The 26869-nt window shown below is 41.8% G+C and overlaps 2 protein-coding genes across 4 annotated transcripts; both read left to right on the top strand.

Moving 5' to 3' along the window:
* The first annotated feature begins 6868 nt into the window (after positions 1 to 6868).
* On the top strand, positions 6869 to 17936 carry SPO11 (SPO11 initiator of meiotic double stranded breaks). The gene is made up of 13 exons (XM_042884954.1): positions 6869 to 6957; positions 9214 to 9327; positions 11638 to 11726; positions 12294 to 12360; positions 12586 to 12694; positions 13272 to 13358; positions 14647 to 14683; positions 14904 to 15013; positions 15706 to 15805; positions 15963 to 16000; positions 17183 to 17259; positions 17480 to 17591; positions 17817 to 17936. The coding sequence occupies exons 1-13, from the start codon at positions 6869 to 6871 to the stop codon at positions 17934 to 17936; spliced, it is 1149 nt and encodes a 382-aa protein (XP_042740888.1).
* An 887-nt stretch (positions 17937 to 18823) lies between these two features.
* On the top strand, positions 18824 to 26263 carry RAE1 (ribonucleic acid export 1). 3 transcript variants are annotated; one of them, XM_042884901.1, is made up of 13 exons: positions 18824 to 18888; positions 19264 to 19360; positions 19495 to 19599; positions 20246 to 20338; positions 21231 to 21317; positions 21527 to 21613; positions 21829 to 21900; positions 22430 to 22537; positions 22749 to 22855; positions 22941 to 23016; positions 23532 to 23726; positions 24940 to 25025; positions 25923 to 26263. In XM_042884901.1, coding segments are annotated over exons 2-13 (1107 nt in total). In that variant the 5' UTR covers positions 18824 to 18888; positions 19264 to 19270; the 3' UTR covers positions 25924 to 26263. The 3 variants fall into 3 exon arrangements, with proteins under 3 accessions (XP_042740835.1, XP_042740834.1, XP_042740833.1); XM_042884900.1 differs by having other exon boundaries at positions 25612 to 26263; XM_042884899.1 differs by having other exon boundaries at positions 24940 to 26263.
* Positions 26264 to 26869: the final 606 nt, after the last annotated feature.

The raw sequence follows: 26869 nt of genomic DNA, 5'->3' as shown, positions 1-26869 counted from the left end.
ATAAGCTAACACCAAAAACGATTGGTTGTTGCATGTGTGTGGATCTGCAGTATATTTCTTTCTAACAACACGCGTGATGTCATCGCGGGCAATGACTGAGATGTGAGCTCTGTCAGTCAGAGACTTCAACAGATGTGTTTGCTAATGGTTTTTTTTTTTTTTTTTGCTGATTAGGGATGTTTTTAATTATTTACTTAAGCTGATGCAACTTCCTGCGATGAACACAGCCTTGCAGATGTAGAGATGTTCTTAGCGTGTAAGTGATTGTAGTGTGAGCATGTGTTACGTTAGGAAACGCAGTGATGGGTGTTAGTCAATTGCACGAGGACCCGGCTGGAAGTTCCCTGCCTGCTTTACCATTTGGCCATGCAATGCATCTGACATTAAGTGTTATCCTGTAAGAAGAAAGCAAAATGAACAAGAACAAAAGCAGCCCTTTTCCCCCTTGCTATGGATATCCATGGACACCGTGCATTTATCTGTGCAGGAGGACTAACCACAACAGCTATTTCTGAATAAACTGTTCCATCATAGTTCCCTGTGTGGATATTCTAGTCTGGAAAAATCACAGGTCAGCTGGTAAGCTGTTGCAGAATAGCTTGTTCTGCAATAGTAATTCCAGTCAATTTTCCAGTGCAAAAAAGCTTCCAGTCCTTAGCTCCAAACTCCTGTTTGTGCCAGAAGATTTGGTCTGTAGAGAATAGTATAAATTTGTTCTATTCTATTCTTTAAGCCCTGAACTCCCTTTGGGATCAGCCGGGGAGAATTTTATATCATAGGAATTTGTATTTATGTGCACAGATTCTGTAATTTATTAATGAAACTTTTAATTCATACCTCCTAACAGTGAGCTGGATCCCTTTTTGGCTGCAGGATGTCCAGCTCAGCACTTCCCAAAGCCTGGTCCCAAAACAAGGCATAAAGCAGCCTGGAAGAAGATCCCCCAAACCAGGCTCAGGATGGTTGTGGTTTTCATTGCCAACAGCAGTCAACCAAAGCAAAACAAAGCAAAACGTCCAACCTTCTTCCATGCCCAAATATAGAAGGTGGCAGCAGCATCCAGCTAACATTTGAGCTTTCCTGCAGTGGGGAGAAAAGAGTGGTCTACAAATATGTATACAGCGTGTGAAAGGGCTACAAAGGTGCCTGAGAAAAAGGTGCAGAAAAGCCTTCAGTGAAGGCCAGTGAATCTTACTGCACCCAACCTGCTCTCATGGCAACCCGGTGTGAGTGCTGTGGTTCGATTCCTGTGTATGTTTGAATCGTGTTTTCACCTCTCCTCCAGTGGAAAAAACAAACAAACAAAACCCAGCAAACCAACGCCTGTGTGCTGTTTGATATTTGACGTATTCTGTATGAGCCTCAGGACCCTCCAAAGCGAAGGGTTGCTTTTAGTCCAAATTGCATCACAGTGCCCCTGGCATTTTTGTGGTGCAGGCCAATTAACATTAGCAACTGAAATTAAAATCTCCAAATGCATTTTGAATAGTGACATAGAGCTGATTTTAATCTAGGCTTTCAAAAACGAGGCAGGAATGTGTTAATCGCCCGCCCCTCCCTTCTCGTTATTCACATGGCCCAGGGTCCTCGGTGTCAGAGCAGGCTCCCACGTCACCCTCTTACTTCACTTTCCCCAGGCGTTATTAAATAGTTAGTAACAAAGCTCTGAAGTCCATCCTGAGATTTACCTGTTGACATAAACCTGAGGCCGTGACAGCAGCGGTGCAGCTTTCACTGAAATGAAAGAACAGGTTTTGGCACATGTACTTTTAATGTACAGCAGCTGGCAATTTTGGGCTTAAGGAGCAAAATCACACCTGAGTTCTCGTGCTCTCGAGAACTTTGCCAACAAAAGGAGAATAAAAAAATCAACATTTTACCTTTTTCCTAATCCAGAGGAAATGGTGCAGCTGTTTCCAAGAATATGTTCTATTGACCATGATGTTCACACTGTCACATCAACGCTGGAACAGAAGACATTCTTGCTTTCCAGTTACATTTTAGCACAAATGTCTTTCATTTTTTTTTTTGTTTCAACATATTTTCCCTCTAACACATTTTTTCAATCATCGGAATTTTTCCTAATAACATGTTTATTCAACGCTCAGCTAAACCAGATTCGGAATTTGACAAGTATATAAATGTTTACAAATCGATCCATTAAATGCACTTGCTGCTTCTAGGGGATGATGTGCAGCCACCTGAACACTGCTGCTGTTGGCAGAGGGTTTGGCAGAGCCCAGCTGGTCAGACAGCAGGGCTGGCTGCTGCTGGGGGCTGCGAGGAGGCTGGAGGGAGCTGCCAGCCCCCCGCAGTCCCTCACCATTCGGATCTTGTTATCTTTTTAGCTGACACGTGGACGCTTCAGCCCGAATTCTCATTTTACTCCTAGCAGTGGAGAATGTGGTAACAGGTAAACGTGAGGTGCTGATTTCTGTTAGAAGCAGACAGGTGTTCGTGCAGAAGGTGGTGCTGTTAATTTGCTTGATTCCTTCGTAGTTCAGCACTCATGGGATTTTGATACAGAAGGCGACAGATGAAGAGTTTGATGTTTATATTTGTTACTTGTGTGTGAGAGACCAGTAGGTTATTCAACAGCAGGGCAGTCTTTGTGTTTTATTCCAGCTGAGTCACTTCCACAGAGGTTTGGATGTTTCAAAATATCTTCTCACTTTATATTCCCTCCCAACATGCTCTTCAAAGGAATAATAAAAGCAGTAGAACGTCCAAGTTCCCAGTACAGAATCCTACTCTTATTTCCATGTAACTTTTGCAAGTCCTTGAGCTGCTACAGCTGATTTCCTTTGAAATTCATGTACTTTTGTTTTTACGGTTTGCAGTTACATCCTTGCAGCACTTTTAAAACAGGGAAGTTGGTGCAGTGATTTGGATTCCAGAGAGAGAATCTCTCAATATTCTGGAGTCTCGGTCTCAGGGCAGTTTGGAGACCAGTGAAGGACTGAAATATAAGGTTATGATAGTGCTGGTGAAGCTCAAACTTCTCAGCACATAAAGTTTGTCTATTTGAGTGCTCAGACATAATTCTGTTTGCAGCTTAATTATTGTCAAAGAAGTTCTCACGGCATTTATGCTGAATTGGGAAAAGACATTCTTTTATTTAGTTCACTTGGTGTTTCTTTGTCTCAGATAGCTGTCCTGCTGCCTAAAATAAATTATTGCTCCTAAAAGCACGAGGGAATGTTGGATCCCTGTAAGAGAAGCTAGATGAAAATCACTTTTCCTTTTTAAGAAAGGCCTGCTGGAGTTTGCTTCTGAAAAACAAAACAACAACAGGAAGAGATGGTAACAAAAATCCCCACTTGCTCTCATGGTGATTTGGTTCTCTGCAGGACAGATTGCAGCAGGTGTTTCTCCCTCCATAGCAGGTAAATTGAAAACATCTAAGCAATTCTTTTCTTTTTTTTTTGTTTCTTCAAAACCCAAACGCATCGGTTGGAAGGGGCTGTCCCCTTTGAGGTTATTAGCTGTTAGCAAAGAATGGCCATTCTTCTCTTTTTTCCCTTCTTCCTTCAGGCTTCGCTCATTAGAAGATCAGTAACGTTCAGTGTTCAGTGTTCACTGGCAGATGTTACATCTGGCACCTGTTACATCCTAACTTTGCACAGTAAGATCTGCTGGCCCACAGAATGCCCGTCCTTCCAGCAATTGTCCAGACCACAGCCAAGGGAGGCAGCAAGAGACTGAAGGAAACACGGTAGGCATTAAGGCAAGCTCTTAAATGGCCAGTGGGGATTTTGTTTTTCCTATTCTCACTGCAGTGTTTCAGCTTTCGTCTGTCTCCTTGAGACTCTTTGCTGATCCAAACACTTCTGCTTGCCCTGAATCACTACAGTTTGGAGAGGTTTGTCTTTGTTTTAGGTGTGAGTGAGGTGCTGGATTTCCCATGCTATTTCATGTTAACTCAGAATAAACCTGTCAGATCCATAGGTTGCCAGCCAGTCCACTGAAAGAATTAAGGACAGACCTTTGGTGAGAAATACGTTCTGCTACAATCGTGTGAGCTGAATGTAGGTGATTAGCTGCACGTAGAAAGAGAAAGCAACTTTTGATACAACAAAGAAAAGGAAATAACATGAGTTTATTTATTCTATTGATGCGGTGATTTATGTAGGAAACGTTAGTATCCAGCAGTTTAATATCTTGGCACTAAGATACATGCACATTTGTGCTCTGTGCCGCTCTTTTATCTGTAGCATGTACTGACTGCAGTAGTTTTTGATCCAGACAGGCTCTTCCTCTGCAGTTACAGAACATTCTTGGAAGTCGACATCAGACCTCTTGTACAGACTATCTCATAGCAGAGCTCCCCTCACGATTGCTCTGAAAAGAGCACACATGTAACAAATAGGCAGCCTTATGGGAATTACTGGGAAACGGCTGTCATAAAACAAACGTTTACTTTTCTGTGTTACCTTTTTTTATCCAAGCTGTGAAATTACAGGGTAGAACTTAACAACTTCACAGCAGCACTGTTCTGTGTGCCATCTGTGGTGCCCTCTGCTGCACATCTCTGTAGGAGCAAGCCAAGTGCGCATGCTGCTGCATTCCTCACACTGCTCTTTTTCACATCTGAACATTTAATAATGGTTTATGATTAGTTTTCCTGGTCCTTTTCCCTCTAACACACATAAAAATGCATTCTGAATTTATAATTGAAATGCTTTCAAAAAAAAAAAAAAAAATTAAGGAGAACTTATAGAGTGAAAATGAATAATTAAACAGGGCTTTCAGAAATAAACCTGCTAGTTCTATTACTGATTGTTGTTCATTTATTATCCTGGATACTAGCTTATTTGTTTACAAATAATTACATATTTATATGCATATATTTAGTTTCTTTTCTGTTAATTCTGATGTAAGCACTGAGAATCTTGGTCCTGCTTTTTTTCCAGTTGCTGTTTGCTGCTACGGGGAAGGGACAAGTCATTGAATTATCTTCTCTCATGTAGATATATATCGCTTCATTTGTAATCCATCCCTAGGAGCAGGGTATTGTGTTGTCAGTTCTACATCAAACAAAAATCTGTTGATTTTGATGTTGAATTGTTGGAAAGAACTACGGAGTTTTTCCGTAAATATTTCCGGAGTGATCTCAAGGTACCTAAAGGCCAAAAGACTGAACATGAAAGAACTGAAAATTTCAACTCATTATTTCCCCTTTCTTCTGCTTGCCTCTGCTAACTGCAGCACCTTGTGTTCGAATCTTAATGGCCTGGGGCCTTCCTCAGATCAGTCAATCCACGATTCTTTTAATTACCTACTCAGGATGGATTTGGACTGCTTACTCTCATGAGTACCAGAAAAGAAACTTCACAGGCAGGAGCCAATGGAGCAACAGCAACAACCTGCTGTCTCCAACATTTTATGCCCCGTGTCGTCTGCCTGCTAACAACAAGCCTAAGCATGGCGACTTTGGAAGTGCTGCTGGCAGTGAGCTCGGCACAGCACAGCTTCCAGTGTTGCTGCCTGCTGTGCACAAAATGCAGTTGTTATCAGCGCTGAGCTCACTACTATTTTCTCCAGAAAGATATTTATCTCCTGAGTAACCACTAATATTCACAGAATGACCATTTTCAGTCAGTCAATTGCTCTGACACAGTTAGGAGCTTCAAAGTCCTTGGCCTACCGTAGCTGTAGAGGTGGGAGCTGTGTAAATCCCCAAATGTGGCTTTTCATTACAGCAGAGCTGCAGTGGGGGTCCCTGTACTGTGCATTCAGAAACCACAGAGCAGAAAGAGCATGCAGCTCATCCTGGGCACTGCAGCACATCTGCACTGAGCAGAAGATGGGCGCACGCTGCTCTGCTGTTCTGCTCCCCCAGAAGTTCTGCATCTTCTCTCGAAGCTCATGATGTCTTCTGAATTTCTGGCAGGAAAGAGGCAAATATCTAAAGAAAAATGGTGCAAAACGCGCCAAGATAATAAAGACATGTGGGGTTTCCTTTCAAATTCACAGTTTAGCTGTGTGTCGTCCATTTTGAAGCGATGCCCTGTGGCTGATGGTTCCACATGAATCACACATGGCCCATTGCAGCCAAAAGTCTGACAATATTCAGCTTTTTTTTTTTTCCTTAAAGCTCAGCTTCCAACACTGCAGGTTGAGTATTTCTTCTGAACACGAGTTTTTAACAGTGCATTGAGAAAAACATGAAAACATATCCCAACTCTATTCTAAATCCTCTGAACACTGGAGGCGAGTTATAAAATTAGTATTAAACAAAGCTGTATTTCATTTAGAGAAAAGAAACTGACTTCTCAGCTTGGCACTGGGGCTTTCAGCTTTCTTCCAGCTACTGAGAGCAATCAGGAAGAGACTTTTGGTGCTGGAGGAAGAAAGAAATCACTGGTTGCTCAGGAAGGGTGAGAAAAGTGTTGATGAGCCATGCCGCCATTTTGTGCTCAATGGTTGCACTGATTGCAGTGCCTGCAGGGATCTGGGTGCTGCAGGGCTTTGCTTAAACAGCTGCTGAGGTACAGCAACCCTGAAGATCGATTTTGGCTTCAGTTGCTAATGCAGTCAGTCAGTCCTGGTCAGTCAGGCAGTCAGTTGCAGCCGGTCAGTGGGTCAGTCTGTGGGTCGGTCAGTCTGTGGGTCAGTCGGTCAGGGCGGGAAAGGCTGCATCCATTGGGAAGGGTGGGGCCAACTTTCCCCTTGGAAAGGGCGGGAAAAGTCCTCGGTCAGTCAGGAAAAGCCGTTCTTCAACTCAAGCTCTACAGCAAATGTCTGCTTTCCCTGAGCAGCTACCCCTGCAGTTTCTCTTTACGCCCCAAAGTAGCCTTTCCTAACCTGGCAGTCTCTTTAAAACAGCTCCAACCCTTCCAGGGAGTTTGGGTGTGCAGTGCCCGCCATGGAGGAGCGCGGTGCTGAGGCGCTGCCTGGGCACAAGGATGGCTGTGAGGAAACCAGAGCGTCGGCTCACGGCAGCGACATCCCTAGGTAACAGCTGGGAAATGCTGCACTTGTGCTCCTTCCGTGGTAGGAGTGAAATTGGCAGCGCTTGTGCAAAAGTGAGAAACACTGTGCTGCTGTGACACGGGAAAGAGCGGCTCTCACACTGTCCCAGCGCAGCTGGGTTTCCTCAGACTTCCCAGCAAATTTGTACAGACAGCAGTGCAGCAAACAGTGACAACAAACACATCGAGTGTCATCATGATATGACAGACAGGGAGCATCGCAGGGCTATCTTAAGAGGAAAAGGATAATAATCATAATAGCGGAGAGCTCTCGGTCTCTGTGGCAGGGCATGGGGAATGCGTGCTTCTAGCATTCAGTTTGCAGCTCCAGGGCTTGGAGCGCATTGCTTTACCACAGAGCAGATACTTACTGGTAACTGTTTCTGTATAGTCATGTTACACTTGCATGCTGTGCTATGAAATGAGTCTTACATGCTCCTAATGTTCAAGATCACTGCCTGTGCTGTACAGAAGCTGTGTCTGTTCACAGTTAGAAATGCTGTGTGGCACAGTGCTGCCCTCAGCCCCGTCGCAGTGTTAGCTAAACCATGGGGAACGTCATGCAGGCACACTTGGCCAGTGCTGCATGTTTGCTTATGAAAACTCGGTTTATCTCTGCGAAGGGAGGGGGAATATCAGCAAGGGGTACAAATAGAATTGCTGTCCTCTTCTTTATATTTTGTTGCAATTACAGCTTGCGTTGGCCAAACACTGAGAAACGGGTGGGAACAGCAGCCTGGGCTTTCATGTTCATGAAGTGCAAATGGAATATTCGGCCAGTGACAGTGAACAGAACCACGTGAATATGTAAAATACTTACAAGAATCAGAGCAATGACGTGGCTCAGATTTACCACCAACCCAACCATTCATTCATCCATCTGCTTATACATATTGTTGTTATCTTCAACTCTAGTTTTTGCTAACTTGCTCTTCACCTTAGCCTTTCTATTCTGCTGTCACCCTTCACTGCGTTACATAGTTTAGCTTACCAGCTGACCATTCCCTCTGCTTTATAGAACTGCTATTTTGGATAATGTGCAATAGGTAGGACCTTGTGTTGAAGGAACAGACCGTGAGTCTGGAAGTCAGGAAATCTTGTCTCTCTGTGATCAGATTTAATCTTAATGGACAAAAAATCAGCACTACTAGTAGGTTTGTGTTATATACAGATACTATGATGATAATTTAAAAGAAAAGATTAATACTTCCCAGAAATCGTTCCCAAAGAATGAGAATCTTGACTTAGCAAAACAATGGGGAAGTGCAAGTTGAGTCACAAAGTGGAAGACATGTATTTAGATGACAGAAGAGAACTTTAATGACACCCCGTTGTTGTTTAGGGACACTCATAGCAAGGTTTAAAACATTATTCTTACTGGTTTTGTAACGGTAGGATAATTAGTGTGGTCTACACTACTTGTCTTTGTGTGTTACTTACTGACAAAATAGGTCTTTGCTGATACTGGTGCTAATGTAAGTTTTTGTTTGCTTGTTGTTTTTGGTTTTCTACTCTTCAATCCCACCTACGCTTATGATGGCATTTAACAGAGTTGTAATGGTAAGGACAGCTGAAATGTTGGTGTCAGATTGCTTATGAAAATAAAGAGCATCTGTCATAACACTCAGAGCAGCCTAAAGTTTGGATATAATGCATCTGCTTGCGAGGTTACTTGGTCTTTTTAGGTGAAAGATGCAGGTTCTGTTCTTTGCATCTGCTGAGACCAAGCCCTTGTATAATTAAAACCCTTAACAGTTTGTTTAGGGCAACAGATCAGAAGGTTAATGTGCAGGGCTACAACAGGAAGGATTTGTTCTGTTGAACTTTTTTTCTGAATTCACAGCATTTAAAAACAACTTAGCACAAATCACGGCCAAGGCCAATATTACATCATTTGAAGTAAAGCATTAATCATGAATCAGAAACCAGCCAGCTGCTCTGAAAGCTCAGCTGGTGAAAAATCCACTGGTTTTAGGGTTGAATAGAAATGTACTTTTAATTGTGCTCTCAGTCATGAATCTGGAATGGAAAGTCAAATCTTATGTGGAAACTAAGGAGAAGGACATGCAAAAACAAAGAAGGCTTTGAAATGTGTATGTATACAAATATGTGTGCGTGTGTACATGCCTGAAGAAGTTTTGAATTAAGTGATTTCTGGAAGGATGAGGATAGATTATCGAAACGCAAAGTAGAACTGTGTTAAATTATATGAACTGCTTAATTGTTTTCTTTCTTTCAGTTCTGAAGTTCTTGAAGCAATAGAAAATGTTATTCTAGATGTGCTTAAAACTTTGGCCAAAAAACAAGCACCTGTTCTCACGCTGGCTAATAGATCAGATTGGAGGAACGTAGAGTAAGTACCGTGTGTTTTGAAGTCTTGCCTGACATGAATATATATGGCACAAATGTAATGCTTTTATAACTTCCACAAAAGTTGAACTGACGTTGTTCTATCAGAATCAGAATTCAGCTTCTTGAAAAACTGCTGTACAAAGGCAAAGTGACGCATGAGCAGACATCGTGCACTAACTGAAGAGCAGGCCATAGCATAAAGGAGAATGTAAAATTCTGTAGAAAGAATGAGAAAGAAAAGAGGTCCTATAGCCAGATACGTTCTAGATGCAGTAGAAAACAGAAATAGTGCGTTGTGTTTGATTAAACAAAAAGGAAAACTGTTTTAGGCTGGAAACTCTCACTCACAATTTTATTTACCAATCCATTTGCAGTGCTTTCTCTCTCTCTCTTTTTTTTTTTTTTTTTTTTCCTCTGCTTGTCTTCATGGTACCTTATTTCTTCAAATGGTAGCAATGTTTGTCCTCCTTTTATCCTTCAAAGAAGGTGGTTGCCAGCTCCTACCGTTCTCTTACTCCCATGCTGTGTCCATGCACTATCTTCAGTCCATTATTTGCCAAATAAAGTAAAACCAGATTCTGCAATGTTATCTAAAATTCAGATCTCATGCCAGCTTACCTAGGCAGGAGCAGAGAAAGAACAACCCGTCCTTTATATCACAGCTTTGTAGAAGTCCATGCAGCAGTACTTTTCCAAGGCATGAAATTCAACTGAGAATGAGAAATCCATTACTTTTTATAGCATGAAAGCAAAAGGATAAAGGAAGGCATGGATCTGTCCCTTATCTCATAATAGCTTTGGGCACCCATGAGCTGAAGGATATTTAGATCAATCTGACTGCAGAGGTCCTTGTATGTGGACATGTTACAAACACTGGAGGTTGTGAAAGCATAGCAGACCTTCCATGCATTACACCTCAGTGGAATACTCAATGAGAACAATAAATTTCTGTCCATCAAAGAAGTGAAGGTCCCAAAGGCAATTAGCTAACTGAAACACTTGCATGCCCCAGTGAATGCAGTGTTTGGTGTCCTGATGGCTTGACAACAAATGTTTTACTTCAATGGCTGTAAAATGAAAATATTATAACAAAGCTTTGCCATCTTTGGCAGTCTCAGGGGAACGGCCATTCTGGGCTGGGAAAACAGACGTGGGGTGTAATTTGCCATCAGAACACACAGAGGGAAAACGTTCAAATGAAAAGAGCATCACAGTTTGTTAAAAATAAGGCACATCAATCAAATTCAAAAAGCTGAACCATTACTTATGGTGGAGAAATGGAAACTTGCATAGGCATTCCATTGAGTGAAAACATTTGTAGATACCCAGAGAGAGATTTACCTGGGAATGAGGTCAACCTATGAGAATGCCAGGCCTAAAGCAGGATGTGTGCTTTACAGAAAGCTACTCTGCAGGGAACTCTGCAAGGCCAGGAAGGACAGCTGGGTGCAGGCTGTCAAGCTGGGCTGAGCCTTCCTTGTGAGCCATGTGTGAGGGCTGTGGGGTTGGTTCTTAGGCAGGGTGTTCTCTAGAAGAAGTGTTCCTAGTGACCTTAATGGAGCACAGAGGTGACTGCTGCTCCGTGCAGATCTGATGCAGGCAGCAGGCAGCGAAAAGCGCGCAGCCTCAGTGCTGCAATGCACTGCAGTGAGTGCCGAGCACAGGGAGCTGCTGCTGCACTGGTTGTGCTCTGCCACCCAAAGGCTGTGAGGAGCAAAGGAAGGCTTCGAGAAACTTGATGTGGTTTTGTATCAAATGATGGTCACCTCGCCGTCAGTGCTTTTAAAAGCACCTGTGGAGTTCTAAAGCAGAAGTGAGTGCTGTGTAGGCAGGCTGTCGTACCTGAGGGCACTACAGCAAAACGTGCAAAGGAAACACTGTCTCTTCTGAAGAGATCCTTCAGATACAAATGAAATGGTGCAGATCATTTAGGTGGGACAGCTGTTCAGAGATTAGGGTGCCCCACATTTTTCTTTCCAAAAGTTCCAACAATGAAATCGAGTTGAGTTATTCTGATAATAATTTGAGGGTGCAAATTAGATCATACAATTGTAAAATCAAATAATTGCACTTTCTTGTATGTTGTACATCAGAAAATTACTGCATGTTAGACTTGAAGTGAATACTAATAATGAATGACATTTTTTTTCCTTTATTTATTTGTTTGCTGCTAGTCTACCATGTCTGAAAATAGAACAAGCATCTTTGACTTTAGGAGAGGGCTCTCAGTCTGAGCAATCTGGGATAAAATCGTTTACATATCCTCACTTGTAAGCTGACAGTTCTATTGCATTTGTTTGCCATGTGTCAGATTTAAAGATTCTGTAGGTCTACAAATGATTCCTCGTTCCACTACAAAACAAATCAGAAGCGACTGCCCTGCAACAGCACCCAAGTTTGGTAAGTTCCAAAGTTGAATTCTTAATTTTTTTTGTTGTATTTTAGTTTGAAACCTTGTAAAAGACATAAATTATGCCCTGTGTGCTACAAGACTAACAAAACTGATACTAATAAGAAGCCCTTCAGCTTTTCTCTGTTGCGTTATAGTGTTGTTACAGTTTCTATGGTGCCTGACTGAATGTCAGATTGAAGCATATTCGCAAAGTCTACAAGTAAAAACATCCCCCTCCTCCAAAAAGCCAGCTGGGAAAGGAATCTTGGAGTACAGACAATAAGCCACTTTACTTTTCCAGAGCAGGCAATGAATTTCTTCGTCTGGACAGCAGGACACGTGTTCCCTCACTCAGCTCCTTCATATGCACTTTTCTCTAGCTGCTAGAAATTACTGGGTCCACTGATTGGTGCCATCTCTCAGTATTTCACACCGTGTTAAAATACGTGCACAGGTTGTGTTCATGCTTCACTGCTTTATTGTATGAGACACAAATATCAGTCAACATAAATACAAATGATTGCATGTGCATTTCTGAGCACTGACAACAATGAATTTGTAATGCGTTTTTTCAGCTATGATGCTCAAAATATTATCGATGATCTATAAGATGGTGCAGAGCAATTCGTATGCAACTAAAAGGTAATGTGACATTTCTGTGGCTTCAGATGCAGTTGTATTTTAGGAGCGCTGCTGGGGAAGCAGAGTGGGGTGCAAATCTTTCAGATAACAGATTTCTCTGTGGGAAATCTTTCCAGTGGTTTGATTACCCATGCCTTCAGCTGAGTGTTACTCTGTATTCTGACAGCCTGTTAGCTTTTTCAGTACTGTAATTCATATTGTAATTACATGTTTTGGTCTTGACAGAGATATATACTACTCAGATACACTCCTGTTTGGTAGCCAGAGAGTTGTGGACGATTTAATCAATGAAATCTCTTGCATGCTTCAGATACCTCGAAGAAGTCTGCACATTGTAAGTGGCTTATGATTACTGCTTTTATTCTGTAATCATTTCCAAATCATATGGGCAGTGTGTGAAGCTGAAATATCAACAACACCTGATTAAGTTCTACCGTAACATTTGAAAGGTTTCCTGTTTTCAGAGAAAATTCATACAGTTTGCTTGCTTCCAAGAGTGGCACAAAGTGCTAGCCAAGATCACAAGGCCTTTTGTATTACCTGGGAAGGCAGTGCAGAGTGCAAGGCATCTGCTTTGCAGTTTATACTGAGATGACTTCCTAGCGTGGGGTTTAAGTGGAAGTTTCGAGTGAGTCAGACATACAGCCATCTGAATTTCCTGCATCTCATGCTTTACAAGAATTATTTTGTATACACAAATGCAGTTGTTTCTGTACTTTATTGCAAATCCACCTTTATATCCATGATGTCAACAACGTTGCTGTGTGTTTTAAGAGGTCGATGGCCGCCGATAGCAGCTTGTTACCAGTTGGAATGTTTTCCAGAGGTTTCTTGGTTTGCCCATTCAGTAACAGTAACATAAAAGCACGTTATTTCCAATTTACTCTATGCAACTTTTTATTTTTTTTCAGCTGTCTACGAGTAAAGGTTTTGTTGCTGGTAATTTAAGTTACACTGAGGAAGATGGTACAAAAGTGAATTGTACCAGTGGTGCAACAGTATGTATTAAATAACTAACAGTAATTAGAATACATAGAACAGTTGCATTTGGAAGGAACCCACATAGATCAACTACCTCCGTGTGATACCCTGCACTTCATGTAGCTCAGGTTGCTCCATTTATTAAACTGACACTCACCCTCTCTAACTTCTTTAGTGGCAACAAAACAGAAAAAAGAATAAACTGAGCCATCACAGTAAGAGGAGTAATTATCTTCTGGACCCAAACTATGTTCCCATTTACACAAGTTTGATAGTAATGCCCTATTAGCATAAGAGGTAATATTCTCATCATGTGCCCAATGATGTACAAGCAAAGATCTGTGAATGTAACATCAGGATATTTAGTCTCAGAATATCACTAATACAGGACTTGCAAGCATTAGAAGGGCTTGTATTATCAACTGATGTTATCAGAGGTGACACTGAGCTACAGAGAAGTCTATAACCACAGCTGTATAAGCAGCCAGGAATTGCTGATTGCTGTCACTGTTCAGGTTATGAAAGTGGAAGCAGAACTGTGGCTGCTGACTGCTGTCACGATTTCCTGACAGATGTGCTCGTTGTAAGCTTAATCTGGTCACTCCCAAATGGAAAGATTGCTTCAGCTGCCCATCATGCTTTGTTTTTAAGCAAAGTGTAAAGGCCCCCGTTGTTAATACTCTTCTACAGCTCTTCATAGTTTTATTTGTTGGCACCAGAGGTGATTTAGCAGTCAGAAATAAAAACAGACCACACACTTCAATATAGACACGTTCTTTTGCCAAGTTCTTCCTCCAGTCCCTGCTCTGTTATCCATATGCTTGCCAGATTGACCCAATCCTAATACGAGATGTAAACATTGCTGTGCCTTAAACTGTTGCAGCAATATAGTTATAAAAGCAGGTTACAGGTTAATAAAAGAAAGGATTAAATGGTCTTCCAAAGAGAAAGCCCAAACGCTTTAAACCTGGATTAAATTTGCAATCTTAAATTGGCACTGAGCTGACCTTTCTTCTGGCTAAAAGAGATGTGAAATGAATCAGGACATTGTTTTCTCTGTACAGCCCATGCAAAGAGCTGAGCTGCAGCAGTAGCACAGATGCACTTCAGAAAAGTGTGCAGTAGAGCAGGATACAAAGGTTGAATGTACCTACAAAGCAGGGAAAGTGTCAAGGCTGATCTTGCATATTAGGAGATGAATGGTTGTTTTAGGATGTAATGGTGTCCTTCATTACCTAATGTTGTTATTTTAAAACATATCCTTTTCTCTATCATAAATTATTGGTTTGGTTTTTATTGTTTTAGGCAGTTACCGTGCCATCTAACGTTCAAGGAATTAAAAGTATCCTTTGAGCAGAAACTCTCAGTGTGGACTGAAAAAATAAAGTAAAAACAAAGAATATTCCAAGTTAAACAATGTTCTGGTAATTTTTTCCCTGCCTGTTGGCTCCAGAATTGAGTCAAGAGCTGCTTTTGGCTCCAGAATAAGTATTTTAGAACATTCAGATTGAATGGGTTGCTGTGACGGATTGTCTTACATGCAGGTAGCCTTAACATAAAAGATCTATATTCACGTGCCAAATTCATATTAATTGTAGAAAAAGATGCAACCTTCCAGAGACTCCTGGATGATGAGTTCTGCATTAAATTGGCCCCATGTATAATGATTACGGTACGAGTTTACATTTCGTATTGCTGTTAGACATCAGAATTTACAAGGTACCTCAGCCTCATAATGCTGCTCAAACTTGGCCAAAAGGCAGTAATAAGACAGTGTGCCTTAGCATCTTGGTACCATTTTATTAGAGTGGTAATGAAAACACAAAATGAACATTATGAAGATTTATTTGCTCCAGCCATCCTCTCAGAGCCTGCAAGCTGATCAAACTCATCCGGGTGCTGCAAAGTCACACAAGGCCCCGCTGTTGTTCTCCATGCTCCTAAACTTTGCAAGCCCAAGTGAAATCAAACTGTTTGATTTTTGGATCTCATTGAAAGATTTACGCAGCTTGCACAAGTAATTAATTCATTAGTTGATTAAGAACAGGAGGGATGTGTAAATATCCACACCTACGTGCTCTGGGACCAGCAGTGAGGAAGAGGCTTGGGCCCCTGTCTAAGATGGAGAAGCACTTACACTCTGTAGCACACCGTATGCACCTTGTTTTACATTGTTTCCTTAGTGCTACAAATGCTTTTGAGAAGGAAAAAAAGCAGCCTTTTTCTCTTAATGCTTATGGCCTATTGGAGAAATTTTCCTGCAGGCGTTTTGTTTGCACGTTTTAATTGGCAAATGTAAGCATGTATGTAGCCAGATGTTGTTTTAATTAATTTAAATCTGTCTGCTTTATTTTGTTTCCTTAGGGAAGAGGCATACCAGATCTTAACACACGACTTCTGGTCAGAAAGCTCTGGGATACATTTCAAATTCCTATTTTCACCCTTGTGGATGCAGATCCACATGGTAGGTCTGTAGCTCTCTAATAGAAGAAGAAAGCAAGATTTACCTTGATTCTCATTTTGCACTGTTATGCCATAAAAGTGAATTGTTAAAGCAGTCTTCATAAGCATTCCCAGTGTGAAGATAACAGATACCTGACAATTGGTGTTCTTGAACCCAGGTGTGGAAATAATGTGTATCTACAAATATGGATCTGTGGTGAGTATCAGTTCCCACTTAAATATATTGATCTGAATTCAGCCTTGAAGTTTGGATGCACGATGAGTTAGAATGGTTACTACCTCTCCTTATTTTCTTTAAACACAGGCACCATTTTTAGGCCTTTGTATCTGCAAGAAGAGCTTCTTCCTGTAACAAACAGAAATTGGATAACAATGTCAGGTGTTTCGTTTAACTGTATCTCAGTTTCTTCCTGCTACGCAGGCAGTTCTCAGGAAATCCAAATGGAAAAGCATTTTCCAGTTTGCTTTGTTTCTGCCATGGAAGACAAATGATGGCTGGAAGAAGCTGGGGAGGAAAAGGACATAACTTGTGAGATAGGTGAACAGCACGGTCCTCCAAGGAATCGTGTTGTGTTGGTGAAGGTTTTGGTTTGGGGTGAGAATTTGTGTTTGGATACATATTTTAGTGTGGAATATTATGGATGAAAAGGCAAGGGTAACAAGTAGAGGCACTGCATTACATCACTAAAAGAATGGGTCCGGAAAGACAATATGGAAGGCAGGCAGGTAGCAGAGAGAAAGAGGGAGATGGAGGAAGAACATCTAAAGAAAACGAACAAAGAAACAAACCCCACCTTCTGGAAACAGTCATGGCTGTTGTCCAGGCTCAAGAATATGTTATAACACATGCCTCAGGGACCCCAGTGGAGACAGAACTCATGTTTTCAGGTGATCTGCCAGGATTTTAGCTCTGCCAGCAATGTGTGTAAACTGAGAGAACAGCATTTTCCAGGATGAAAATAGATTATTGGGTTTCTGATAATCTTACACAGCGAAATTCACTGATTATATATAATGTGGTGCTTGTAGCAGGGAATATCAGGAATTTCCAGTCGTAGTTGTCACTGCTTCTTCTGGCTTCAGTTTTGTTTGGCAATCAAACTCAGGCTGACTGCAAACAAACAAACAAAAACCACAAGATAAAAAGAACAGAATGCACCAATCTAGAATCTTTCATGGCTGAAGGTGGCAAGCCATAAAAGAGAAACTGTTCTCAGCAATGGGGTGTGGTAAGTTCCAGTTTCCTCCTCTAAAGTTCTGATAGAGAGAAGAGCCAACCAACCCTGTTATGCAACCTGACTGTAGCCAAGAAATGCTTCTATCTCAAAGGATTTAACTAAAAGTCTCTGAATGTTACAGCTGGCTTTTCTTATTCCAGTCAATGTCTTTTGAGGCCCACCAGCTCACCGTTCCATGCATAAAGTGGCTTGGTCTCCTTCCGTCTGATCTCAAGAGGTTAGTTATTTCCCAGAAGGAATGAAACTTTCATAGACAGTAAATAAAATGTGACTAAATCCATCAAACGAACAAAGCCACAGTAACAAAACCAACATGCAACACTTGAATCCAATATCGTTTGCTGTTTTCATCCATTATTCTGGCTTGTAAAGAAGTAACTGGAAATCAGTGTTTCTGAAATACATGAGAAAATGTAATAACTTTATTTACTTTTCAGATTAAACATACGGGCAGATGTCCTGATTCCATTTACGAAGCAAGATCAAAACAAGTTAACAAGTCTACAAAAGAGGCCTTACATTGCTTGTCAGCCAGCGTGGAAAAAAGAGGTCTGTACAAACCTATCTCCTATTTCTTACTTCCACAGGGCAAATCCTGCCACCTGCAGTCCTGTTCCTTCTTATTCTTATAAACTCTCAGTATAGCAGAAAGCTTTTGCAACTGTAAAAAAAAAAAAAAAAGGGCACGATTGAGAAAGTCCATGTCTACCCCTGGGTTTGGGTCTGGCGGTTACAGCATCACAAATTAATTAGTTCCTTTTTTATTTCTTTTAGCTGGAAATTATGGCAGCATCTAAAATGAAGGCTGAAATCCAAGTTCTAACTTCTCTTTCATCAGATTATCTTTCCAGAGTGTATTTACCAAACAAATTGCAATTTAGTGGATGGATATGAATGCCTATTTGCATATGGGCTGTTTTTCTTCCTATTGATTTGTTTTCTTGATTAAGAGAAAAACAGAGAAGCGAAGGAGTGTGTATCAGCATCTTGCTCAGCTTACTGTAACTAGATTAGGATTGTCTCTTCTTTCTATTTCAAGCTGTAAAAGGGATCACAACTCTTACAGAGTACAGTTTGTTCCACTCTGCCTTCAGCACTGCACTGTTCCTTCCGCCCAGGGAACGCTGTTAGAGATAGGAGCTAGGATCGGATCGAGGAACTGTTTTGTCTTCTGTCTCAAAGCAGACAACGATGCTGTGCACACCTTGCAATTTCTGCAAAGTAAAGGACTTTGTTGGCAACTTGTTGTAAGCACCTCCTTGTGGAAACGACGGCAGCCCAGCGCTGCGCTGCTCTGCGCTCTGTGCGCTCGGGCTGGCAGCGCGCAGTCAGAGCTTCACTCCCGCACATCCCAAACCGCTGTAAACGTTCCAGCGACCCAACTGCTATTTGTTTGGAGTGAGCAAGCACGCAGATGTTGTTCATTAAGAGTATAAGCAATCTTGTTAATGGTGCACATCACAACAAAATCCCTCGTTCATTTTTTTTAGTTGGCTCCGAAACGGTGAAAAGGAGCCGGAAAAGGCAGTGATTAAAGCGTATAATAAACCTTCTGTAAAGAAAAGGAATTGACTGCATGGGAAAAGTTTCCAAAATCGATCCGCAGCCAAAACCGTTGCACGTATTTTCGGCAGACTTTTTTCCTACCGCTGCACCAAATTAAAAAGGAAGCGGAACCGCTTTTGCTGCCCCGCTCCGCGCAGCGAAGCCGAAGGAGCGCCCGCCCCGCCCCTGCGCATGCGCTATTCCCGCCCCGCGGCGAGCGGCGCCTGCGCAGTGAGGCGCGGCCTGCCCCGTGCGCAGCGCTCCGCCGGGCCGTGCTGCGGGAGGCGCGTTGAGCCGTGTGGTGAGCGAGGGCCGGGCGCTCGGTACCCGGAGCCTTCAAGCGGCCTCGCGTCGCACCGTCCGCGGTCGGTTCCGTTGGGCTCCCAAACGGTCGCGTCCCGTCGCCGGCCAGTCCTCCGCGCTGCCGGCGGCGCGGCGGATCCCTTGGCATGGCGCTGCCCCGCCTGGCCCGCAGTGCTGGCCTCGGCGTCGGCCGGCCCGTAGGCACAGCGCGGCTGGGGCCGGGAGCCGGGAGCGGGCTGCCGTCGGCTCGGGGCTCTGAGAGGAAATAGCGGGCTTCCCATAGCACCGCGGGGCGGGGTCTCTCGGGATGCGGTACTTCGTTGTCCCGCTGGTGTCCCCTCCGCTTCTCACCGGGCCGCTTTCTCGTTTGCAGAACGAGGATGAGTCTGTTCGGCTCCACGTCCGGGTTCGGTACCGGCGGTACCAGCATGTTCGGCAGCACGACTGCAGATAACCACAACCCGATGAAGGCGCGTATGTGAGCCCCTGGAAGCCATGCCCTGTGTGCTCGCAGTGCTGCACCCCCGCCAACCCCACAGAGGTAAAGGTTTCCGTGTCACGGTTCTCAAATGTGGCTAATCTTATGTCTTTTGTTTTCTTATAGGATATTGAGGTCACATCTCCGCCCGATGACAGCATATCTTGTTTAGCGTTCAGTCCACCAACACTGCCGGGCAATTTCCTTATTGCAGGATCGTGGGCAAATGATGTGAGTACCCACAGTCAGGCCTACAGATGAATAAAGTAAAAGCATCGGGGCCTACAGTGCAAAATGTGGTCCTTAGAGCTTATGCCGTGGAGCTGGAAGTCTTCCTCTTCCATTGCAAAATGTGTCTTAACACCTTGGCACCACGTACTTTGATATGGCAGCTTCAGCTGGGAGATGGAGTTGTGAGCTCATGTTAGTCATTCCTCTCCCTATGGCTTTTAAGTTTCAGCTCAGAACACGTAATCAGTATTTCTTCTGTTGGGTTTTTGTTATTTTGACTTTTGAAGATTCATTTTCTTGTGCAATTAGACTATCATACTTTGCCCAGTGGAAGAGCTGTGAATGCGGATAAATCTTAGCTGGTTTGACAGGTTTGTGTCAAAGAGAAGAGGCTCTTACAGTCTTACTGAAATTTCTGTTGGGATTTGGAGTGTGTGTTCCCAACCAACACAAAGAGAGAGTAGGACTGAAATGCGAGTGGAGGTTTTAACTGTTCTGCTTGGTTTGGTGGCTGGTGGCCTGCAACAGCTTGCTCCTAGCTGACAGCTAAGCATCTTCAAGATGAGAAATCTTCAGGGTGAGAATTCTTTTAACTTTGTAGTCTTACATCTCTATGTTACACCTGTATTTGTGTCTCCTGTTCCAGGTTCGCTGCTGGGAAGTTCAGGATAACGGGCAGACGATTCCGAAGGCTCAGCAGATGCACACAGGGCCTGTACTGGATGGCTGCTGGAGTGATGTATGTTTCAGTTTAAAAATAAACAGTGGCATTTAATTGTAAGCCTAAATAAATGGGCACGTATTTTCTGGAAACATAAGTATAGATGTAGATGCATCCCATGATCATTGTATACGTTTCTGTTACTGTGATTGTGTGCTGAGCATGCTCTAACAGAAGAGGCTGAGATGGGCAGATAGGAGGTAAAAGTGTATTTAAAAGTGAAAGTGTATTTAAAGCTAGGTAATAGCACAGCTTTCTCTTTGGGCTTAAAAGAAAATTGGGAAAAAGCCTTGAATGGAGAACCTTAAATCTAAGCTGCTGTATTTTAAGCTGAGTTTCCATTGTGTGTTGTTTATATTTCACAATACAGAAATACAGTGTTTTTGTGAAGATTTTACCAACCTCACAGCCTTCTGCTATTTACAGCAAAGGGACACAGATGGGCTAGTGATGATTTGACCAGCAGAATGTTTAAAGGCTGTTATGGGTATTGTTGGAGTAATGGCCCAGAGTACAACAGAAAAGAATGTGCCAAAATCAACTACCCTTCCCCCTTCCTTTGAAAAGCTTTTAGCTAGATACTGAATACTTTTTTCTGTATATTGGAGCAAATAATCACTGTTTGTTGGGGCCTTATCTTTGTTACTAACATACAGGTGTGAAGAAACAGTAGTGGGCAGGCACGGAGGAATGCCTGTTTCCAAGTTGAAGGTGGCATTGCTGAGTGTGCCACTGTTACACAGACTCATAAAGAAATTTCTATTTTGTTTCTTCTTTTCTGTTTTTGTTTCTTCTGTTTGTCTTGCAGTGCCTTTATGTGTTACATTACTGTTATATTCTGGAACAGAGTAAGACATGACAGTTTTCTGATGCAGATATTTTTTCTCTTGTGCTTTCTCTTGTTTTTCAGGATGGAAGTAAAGTATTTACTGCTTCCTGTGATAAAACAGCCAAAATGTGGGATCTCAACAGTAATCAGGCTATTCAGATTGCACAAGTAAGTCCCATGCTATTGTGTAGTTTTTTCTTTTCCTTCATTAAAAGCTACCCTTGTTAGCTGAGTGTGCTAATGCTTAGTGTCTCTAAAGTAGATACTAATATGAGAGAGATTTTCTTGAATGGTTTAAAAAGTGTAAATACAAAAATATGAGGAGCATAAATAAGAAACGTGGGTCGTTGCCCTAGTGTGTGCTTTTTCTTCTTCAGCACGAAGCTCCTGTGAAGACCATCCACTGGATTAAAGCACCAAATTACAGCTGTGTGATGACAGGAAGCTGGGATAAAACTTTGAAGGTACAACTTTTACCCAAACAAGGTGCAGAGTGTGCTGACAATCTGTTTATGGCAGCATTTATCAGAGGGAAAATATTTTCTTAAACACGCGATTCAAGAACAGATCAGTGCAGTGACTTCACTTCATAGAGAGTTGTAGTGTCTGACAAGAATGAATCAGCTTGGTACTATTTGCTCAACTCTGAGCTCTGTTTGTTTTGCTTTCTTTCCATCAGTTCTGGGATACCCGTTCACCAACGCCTATGATGACTCTGCAGCTCCCTGAAAGATGTTACTGTGCAGATGTGGTGAGCTGTGATGTGTAGTAAACTGAGAGTCAGCTGGATGGCTGCGGGGAGGAGTGAAGTGGCTGTGTGGGGCTTTTGTTGGTTCACACTGAGTGCTGGCTGTTAGTATTTGACCTCTGATCTTAGTGACAACACTAATGTTGATGTTCTTGATCCAACCTCCAGAAAACAGATATTTGCAGCATACAAAGTGAAGAGACAAAGGCTTGGTGTGCTTGTAACATTCCAAAGGCAAACCAGCAGTAGGACTGGCCTTGCTTTATTTGCAGATTAGGTTGTATACCACTGTTGGAATTCACATTGGAAGGGTCATCCAATGATGAGGGGGTTTTGGTAAGGCTCTCAGTGGCAGTGGAGAGCTGACTTGTTGGAAGATCCGCCTGCAGGTGAACTCTTTTCTTCCTACCTCCCCAAAAAGAAGTCTGGTGCTGTAAAATTCTTCAGGATTTCTGTGAAATAATAAGTTGAGTTCTCTGTCATGCTAAGAACACCACTGCCTCTCTTCCAACCTGTTTTATAACTCATCTAGGTTCATCCTATGGCTGCTGTGGCCACCGCAGAAAGGGGTTTGATAGTTTATCAGTTAGAGAACCAGCCATCTGAATTTAGAAGAATAGAATCACCTCTTAAACACCAGGTAAAGAGTTACATTCGATACAAGTGCATTTGTACAGATTGTTGAAATGATGTACTTGCTGTTCTTTAAAAAAAAAAGCAACAAATTATGTCAAAGGTGGAGTACTTTCCTTCGGTGTGGCACATGTCCTACTTTGATGTTTATTATGGTGGTATATTAAAATAAATTGCCACCTCCTTAATTTCTAAAATGCTCTCTTCCTCAAATCTAGCATCGCTGCGTTGCTATTTTCAAAGACAAAGTGAACAAGCCTACTGGATTTGCCCTTGGAAGTATTGAAGGAAGAGTAGCTATTCATTATATCAACCCTCCAAATCCGTGAGTATTCTTGTTAAATCATTCTCAATTTATTTCTCAGTTTACAACGAAGAACAAAAGAGATGTTTGTTGGTTTTTTCCCCAGTGCAAAAGATAATTTCACTTTCAAATGTCATCGCTCCAATGGAACAAACACATCAGCACCTCAGGATATCTATGCTGTAAGTACTGAGCTTATATCACGAGGTCGTTTGTGTGGGAAAACAGCGTGAGTTCTGAATGTAAAACCTGCTATGAACTGTTAATTCTTTTTCAGCTTCAGGTGAAAGTTGTGTTAGACTCTGTGCTTTAGGTGCAGTCGTTGGCGTGCACTGAGGAAAAGCAAGTTTTTGCACTTTCTTTAAAACTGAAGTCAGATTAATTATTCATTTCATCCTTCTGGTGGAGATAAAACTTGTTGATCTTGCTGTTATTGCTGATTTTGAGCCAGTGCCATTACACAATATACTAAGCATTACACATTTAATATTTAGCTGCTACAATAAAGATGCTTTCCTTGTTGCTCCAGTGCCTAGTTTCAAAAATGGATCTGGTAAAACACTTCAAAAATAAGATGTATCTATAGTTGCAGAAACCCTTTTGTCGTGTATTTACTCTTGGGATTCAGCATGTGTTTTGTACCATTCGTCTGTGGGTGACTGTGCTGTCTTCCATAGTATTTTCTGTGATTCTGCAGGTAAATGGAATAGCATTCCATCCTGTCCATGGCACTCTTGCAACAGTGGGATCTGATGGTAGATTCAGCTTTTGGGATAAAGATGCACGAACAAAACTAAAAACATCAGAACAACTTGACCAGCCAATATCTGCTTGTTGTTTCAACCATAATGGGAATATATTTGCATATGCTTCCAGTTATGATTGGTCAAAGGTAAGAAAGGTTTCAACCCGTGTTCACTCTTGTACTTAATGACTAGGGCAATTATCCTGTCGCACAAAGCTTTACTGATCTCTGTCGCTGGTGATAGAGACTTTCTAGCTGCATAGGCACACAAGGAAATTTACAGTGGTCATAGTAGGCAGAAAAATGATGAATTCTAACACTGGAGCAGTGTGATGTTCAGGATGGCTCTTAGCTTCAGTTGCTAAGATTGGGAGCAGTGCTGTTTTGCAAATGTGATGAGCAGCACATAAGCAGTGTGGCTCAGGAGTCGTGCTGGTTGCTCTTGTGTTCTGCTGTGGAAACGGCTGTGGTGCACACTGCACACTCAGAAGTTCTCACTAATCTTTGAAATCTGCTTCTCATTCAGATGGTTGTTTTTTCTTTCTAGTAAGCTGTCACTGTGTTTATAGACACTTCTAACAGTGTTTCAATGGTATGTAGTGTATTTCCAGAACCAAGTGCAGCTTGCTGGTGGCACTCACTTATCCATGTACCTTCCAGATTTGACTCAACAAGACCTTATCTAGGTGCAAGAGAATCAAAAAGCATTGAGGTGCAGGATCAGTTCTCCTTTATAGTTTATGAAAGGCACAGTTGAAATACGACTGAATTTTAATGGAATTACAGTGGGAAAGTGTTCATTGCCTGTTATAACTCACACTCTTAAATTTGAAGATGACATTCATTGTATTTTCAACTTAATGAATGCAGAAGTAACACAAATGAATTCTATCACATGCCATGAAGTAAGGCTGTGATTTCCTGTGTTGTATCTAGTCTTAGGAATGCTGGCCAAAGTAAAATGACTTTGTTAGACAGGGACAGATGAATTCTTCTGTTCTAAATACTCAGGTAGACTGCAGTGGTATGTGTGCATCAAAGTGTCTTTCAGATCTGTTCACCAGTAGGTACTAAGTTTGTTTTCTGCAACTATTCCTACGTAGCAGATTTGAAAAGCTTCAAGTTGTGCATTGGACCTCAGTAGTTCTACACAATTCTTGTGATTACTTAGCTGGTAAACTGAGCAATATATTACTATAACTAAGTGTTATAACTCAGTAATGTCTGATATCTGACCTGGAAGACCTCGAGTGAATCGTAATAGACAAAACTAATGGGATATTCATATTTTTGTACTTCAAGATAATGTTGATATTGTCTCTATTGAAGAGAGTAAATAGAGCTGATGTTTCTTTTTTAGGGTCATGAATTTTACAATCCACAAAAGAAAAACTACATTTTTCTGCGGAATGCAGCAGAAGAGTTAAAGCCTCGGAATAAGAAGTAGTGAGTATGAGTCTGAGTTGTGTTACTCTCCCGTGTTTCTGCCATTCATGCCTATACTCTGCCACTTGTGCCCTACTGCACCACAGTTCTGTCACATCTGGATTGTTTTTAATGGGAATTGTAAGAATGATTGGTGTTGTGAATTGCTGGAGGATGTTTTTCAAGCTAGTTATTATGATGTGTCTGTATGTATTGGAGGAGAGGCTGTTGTTCATGTGACTCAAGCACTGTCTGGTCCAAAGCAATAATGGAATTGCAGCAAAATGTAAATCTTCATTAGTTATTCCTGCTTAGAAGCTTAGGTATTTGTTTCTTTTATTTTTATTTTTTTTTTTAAATTGGTACTAACTAAAATGTATTAATTGTAATAGTTCTGGAGGAGTTGTATGCATACTGTATTTTTTTGTAAGCACTTGCAATTCTTCATGTAGTTCTTCTCAAAGGAGGCTTGTTTTTACTTATGATCTAGGGATTCTTTCATTGGCTGATATATTTTTTTAATGATTTTAAATGGAAGTGCTGCCTGCTGTATGCTGGGAGGAAATGCCTTGCAAATTGTTTTCCATTTTTTTAATGACTTTGGTAGGTATGTATAGCATTGACAAATTCAAGACAGAAGATGGATGGACACAAGTGCAAGTTCTGTTTTCCTTTACTTTCACACTCCAGCAATGCACAAGACTTTTGAGCCAATGATTCTCCTGTTAGTCCAAAGGAGAAACTGCCAGCTGTGCCAAGTGGTACAGAGTGATGTCAGCAGCCATTAGAAGTTCTGTTCTGTTCGTGACCGAACCAATGAGTGCAAAATACCAGTGGCCTACACTGCTTTAAAGCTGACGTTTTTTGAGTTCAGAGTTAGTTTCTGCATCTCTGTTAACACTTCTCATCCCTTAACAGGGGTTTCTGGACTGAAAAAGCTCATTTTTCTATTGACTAGAGAATAGTGCTGGTGAGTTTCATCCTGATGAAAAACGCTGTGAAGCAAAGTCAAAGCAATGTGTGTCCCTCTGATCTGAATCTACCACTGTTTACTTCTGACTATCCACTTGTACACATGCCAAAGTTTCTTTCTAGAAGTGAATGCTTACTGTTCCTGTTCAACTCTTGTTTGATAACAATGGTGAGGGGATGCATGTATAAAAATACTTGTCATATTGTACAAACCCTGTATAACTGTATGTTGTGACAGTTATGGTTATGGATTCATCCGATGTTTCAAATAAAATTTTTACGAAATGCTTTTTTATATTTTGCAGTTGTGATACAATCACGTGGCCACATTGCTGTGCTTGCTCCTGTGAGCAGCTTTGTGTCCTTTCACTGCAGTTCATACATTCTTTAAAAGTAAAATACTTCTTGCCCAGCTGCCTTCTCTGCAAATGGAATGCATTTCGCAGCTGCTGTTTTATTATGAATCATACCTGTGGTTTGGCCTCAAAGAATTAAGAGGAGAAGCATTAAAGGCCTTTTGTCTTATGGGGGAATGAAGTTGCTTGCTATTGCAACAGCCAGACACCTGACAATTGGACTCCAGTATAACTGAGTCACACTGTCTTCACAATCTCCAGCTCACCGGCACTCTGACTTCAGACCCTGCTGTGTTCATCAGTCCTTGCTTGCTTTCTTGGTGTGTATTTCCTACTTGGTGCATCTTTGAGGAAGGTCCATGCTGCTGTTGTCTGTTCTGGGCCTTGTTTCTCAAGCTAAGTTTTTTCCTGCTACTCCTGTGTTGATATGATTTTGGTTTTCACATTCATGGACCATTAGTTTTCTTTAACATAGGAAAAAAATTCCCAACAGTTCAGCAGTAGCTGCTTGCTTGCTTAAATAGATCTGTGTGTGTA

Source organism: Lagopus leucura, unplaced genomic scaffold, assembly GCF_019238085.1.
Source record: "Lagopus leucura isolate 7727_CA_CO unplaced genomic scaffold, USGS_WTPT01 Super-Scaffold_100047, whole genome shotgun sequence".
Classification (NCBI taxonomy): domain Eukaryota; kingdom Metazoa; phylum Chordata; class Aves; order Galliformes; family Phasianidae; genus Lagopus; species Lagopus leucura.
The sequence above is the reverse complement of the archived record's forward strand: the minus strand, read 5'-3'. Positions and strand labels throughout refer to the sequence as shown.

Excerpts from the sequence above, each read along its gene's own strand:
- SPO11 (XM_042884954.1), top strand. The coding sequence starts at position 6,869 with ATGGAGGAGCGCGGTGCTGAGGCGCTGCCTGGGCACAAGGATGGCTGT. Across the intron at positions 15,014-15,705 it reads CCCCATGTATAATGATTACG|GGAAGAGGCATACCAGATCT; the intron begins GTACGAGTTTAC and ends TTGTTTCCTTAG. Across the intron at positions 16,001-17,182 it reads TCTACAAATATGGATCTGTG|TCAATGTCTTTTGAGGCCCA; the intron begins GTGAGTATCAGT and ends TTCTTATTCCAG.
- RAE1 (XM_042884901.1), top strand. The coding sequence starts at position 19,271 with ATGAGTCTGTTCGGCTCCACGTCCGGGTTCGGTACCGGCGGTACCAGC. Across the intron at positions 22,538-22,748 it reads AATCACCTCTTAAACACCAG|CATCGCTGCGTTGCTATTTT; the intron begins GTAAAGAGTTAC and ends CCTCAAATCTAG. Across the intron at positions 23,727-24,939 it reads CCAGTTATGATTGGTCAAAG|GGTCATGAATTTTACAATCC; the intron begins GTAAGAAAGGTT and ends TTTCTTTTTTAG.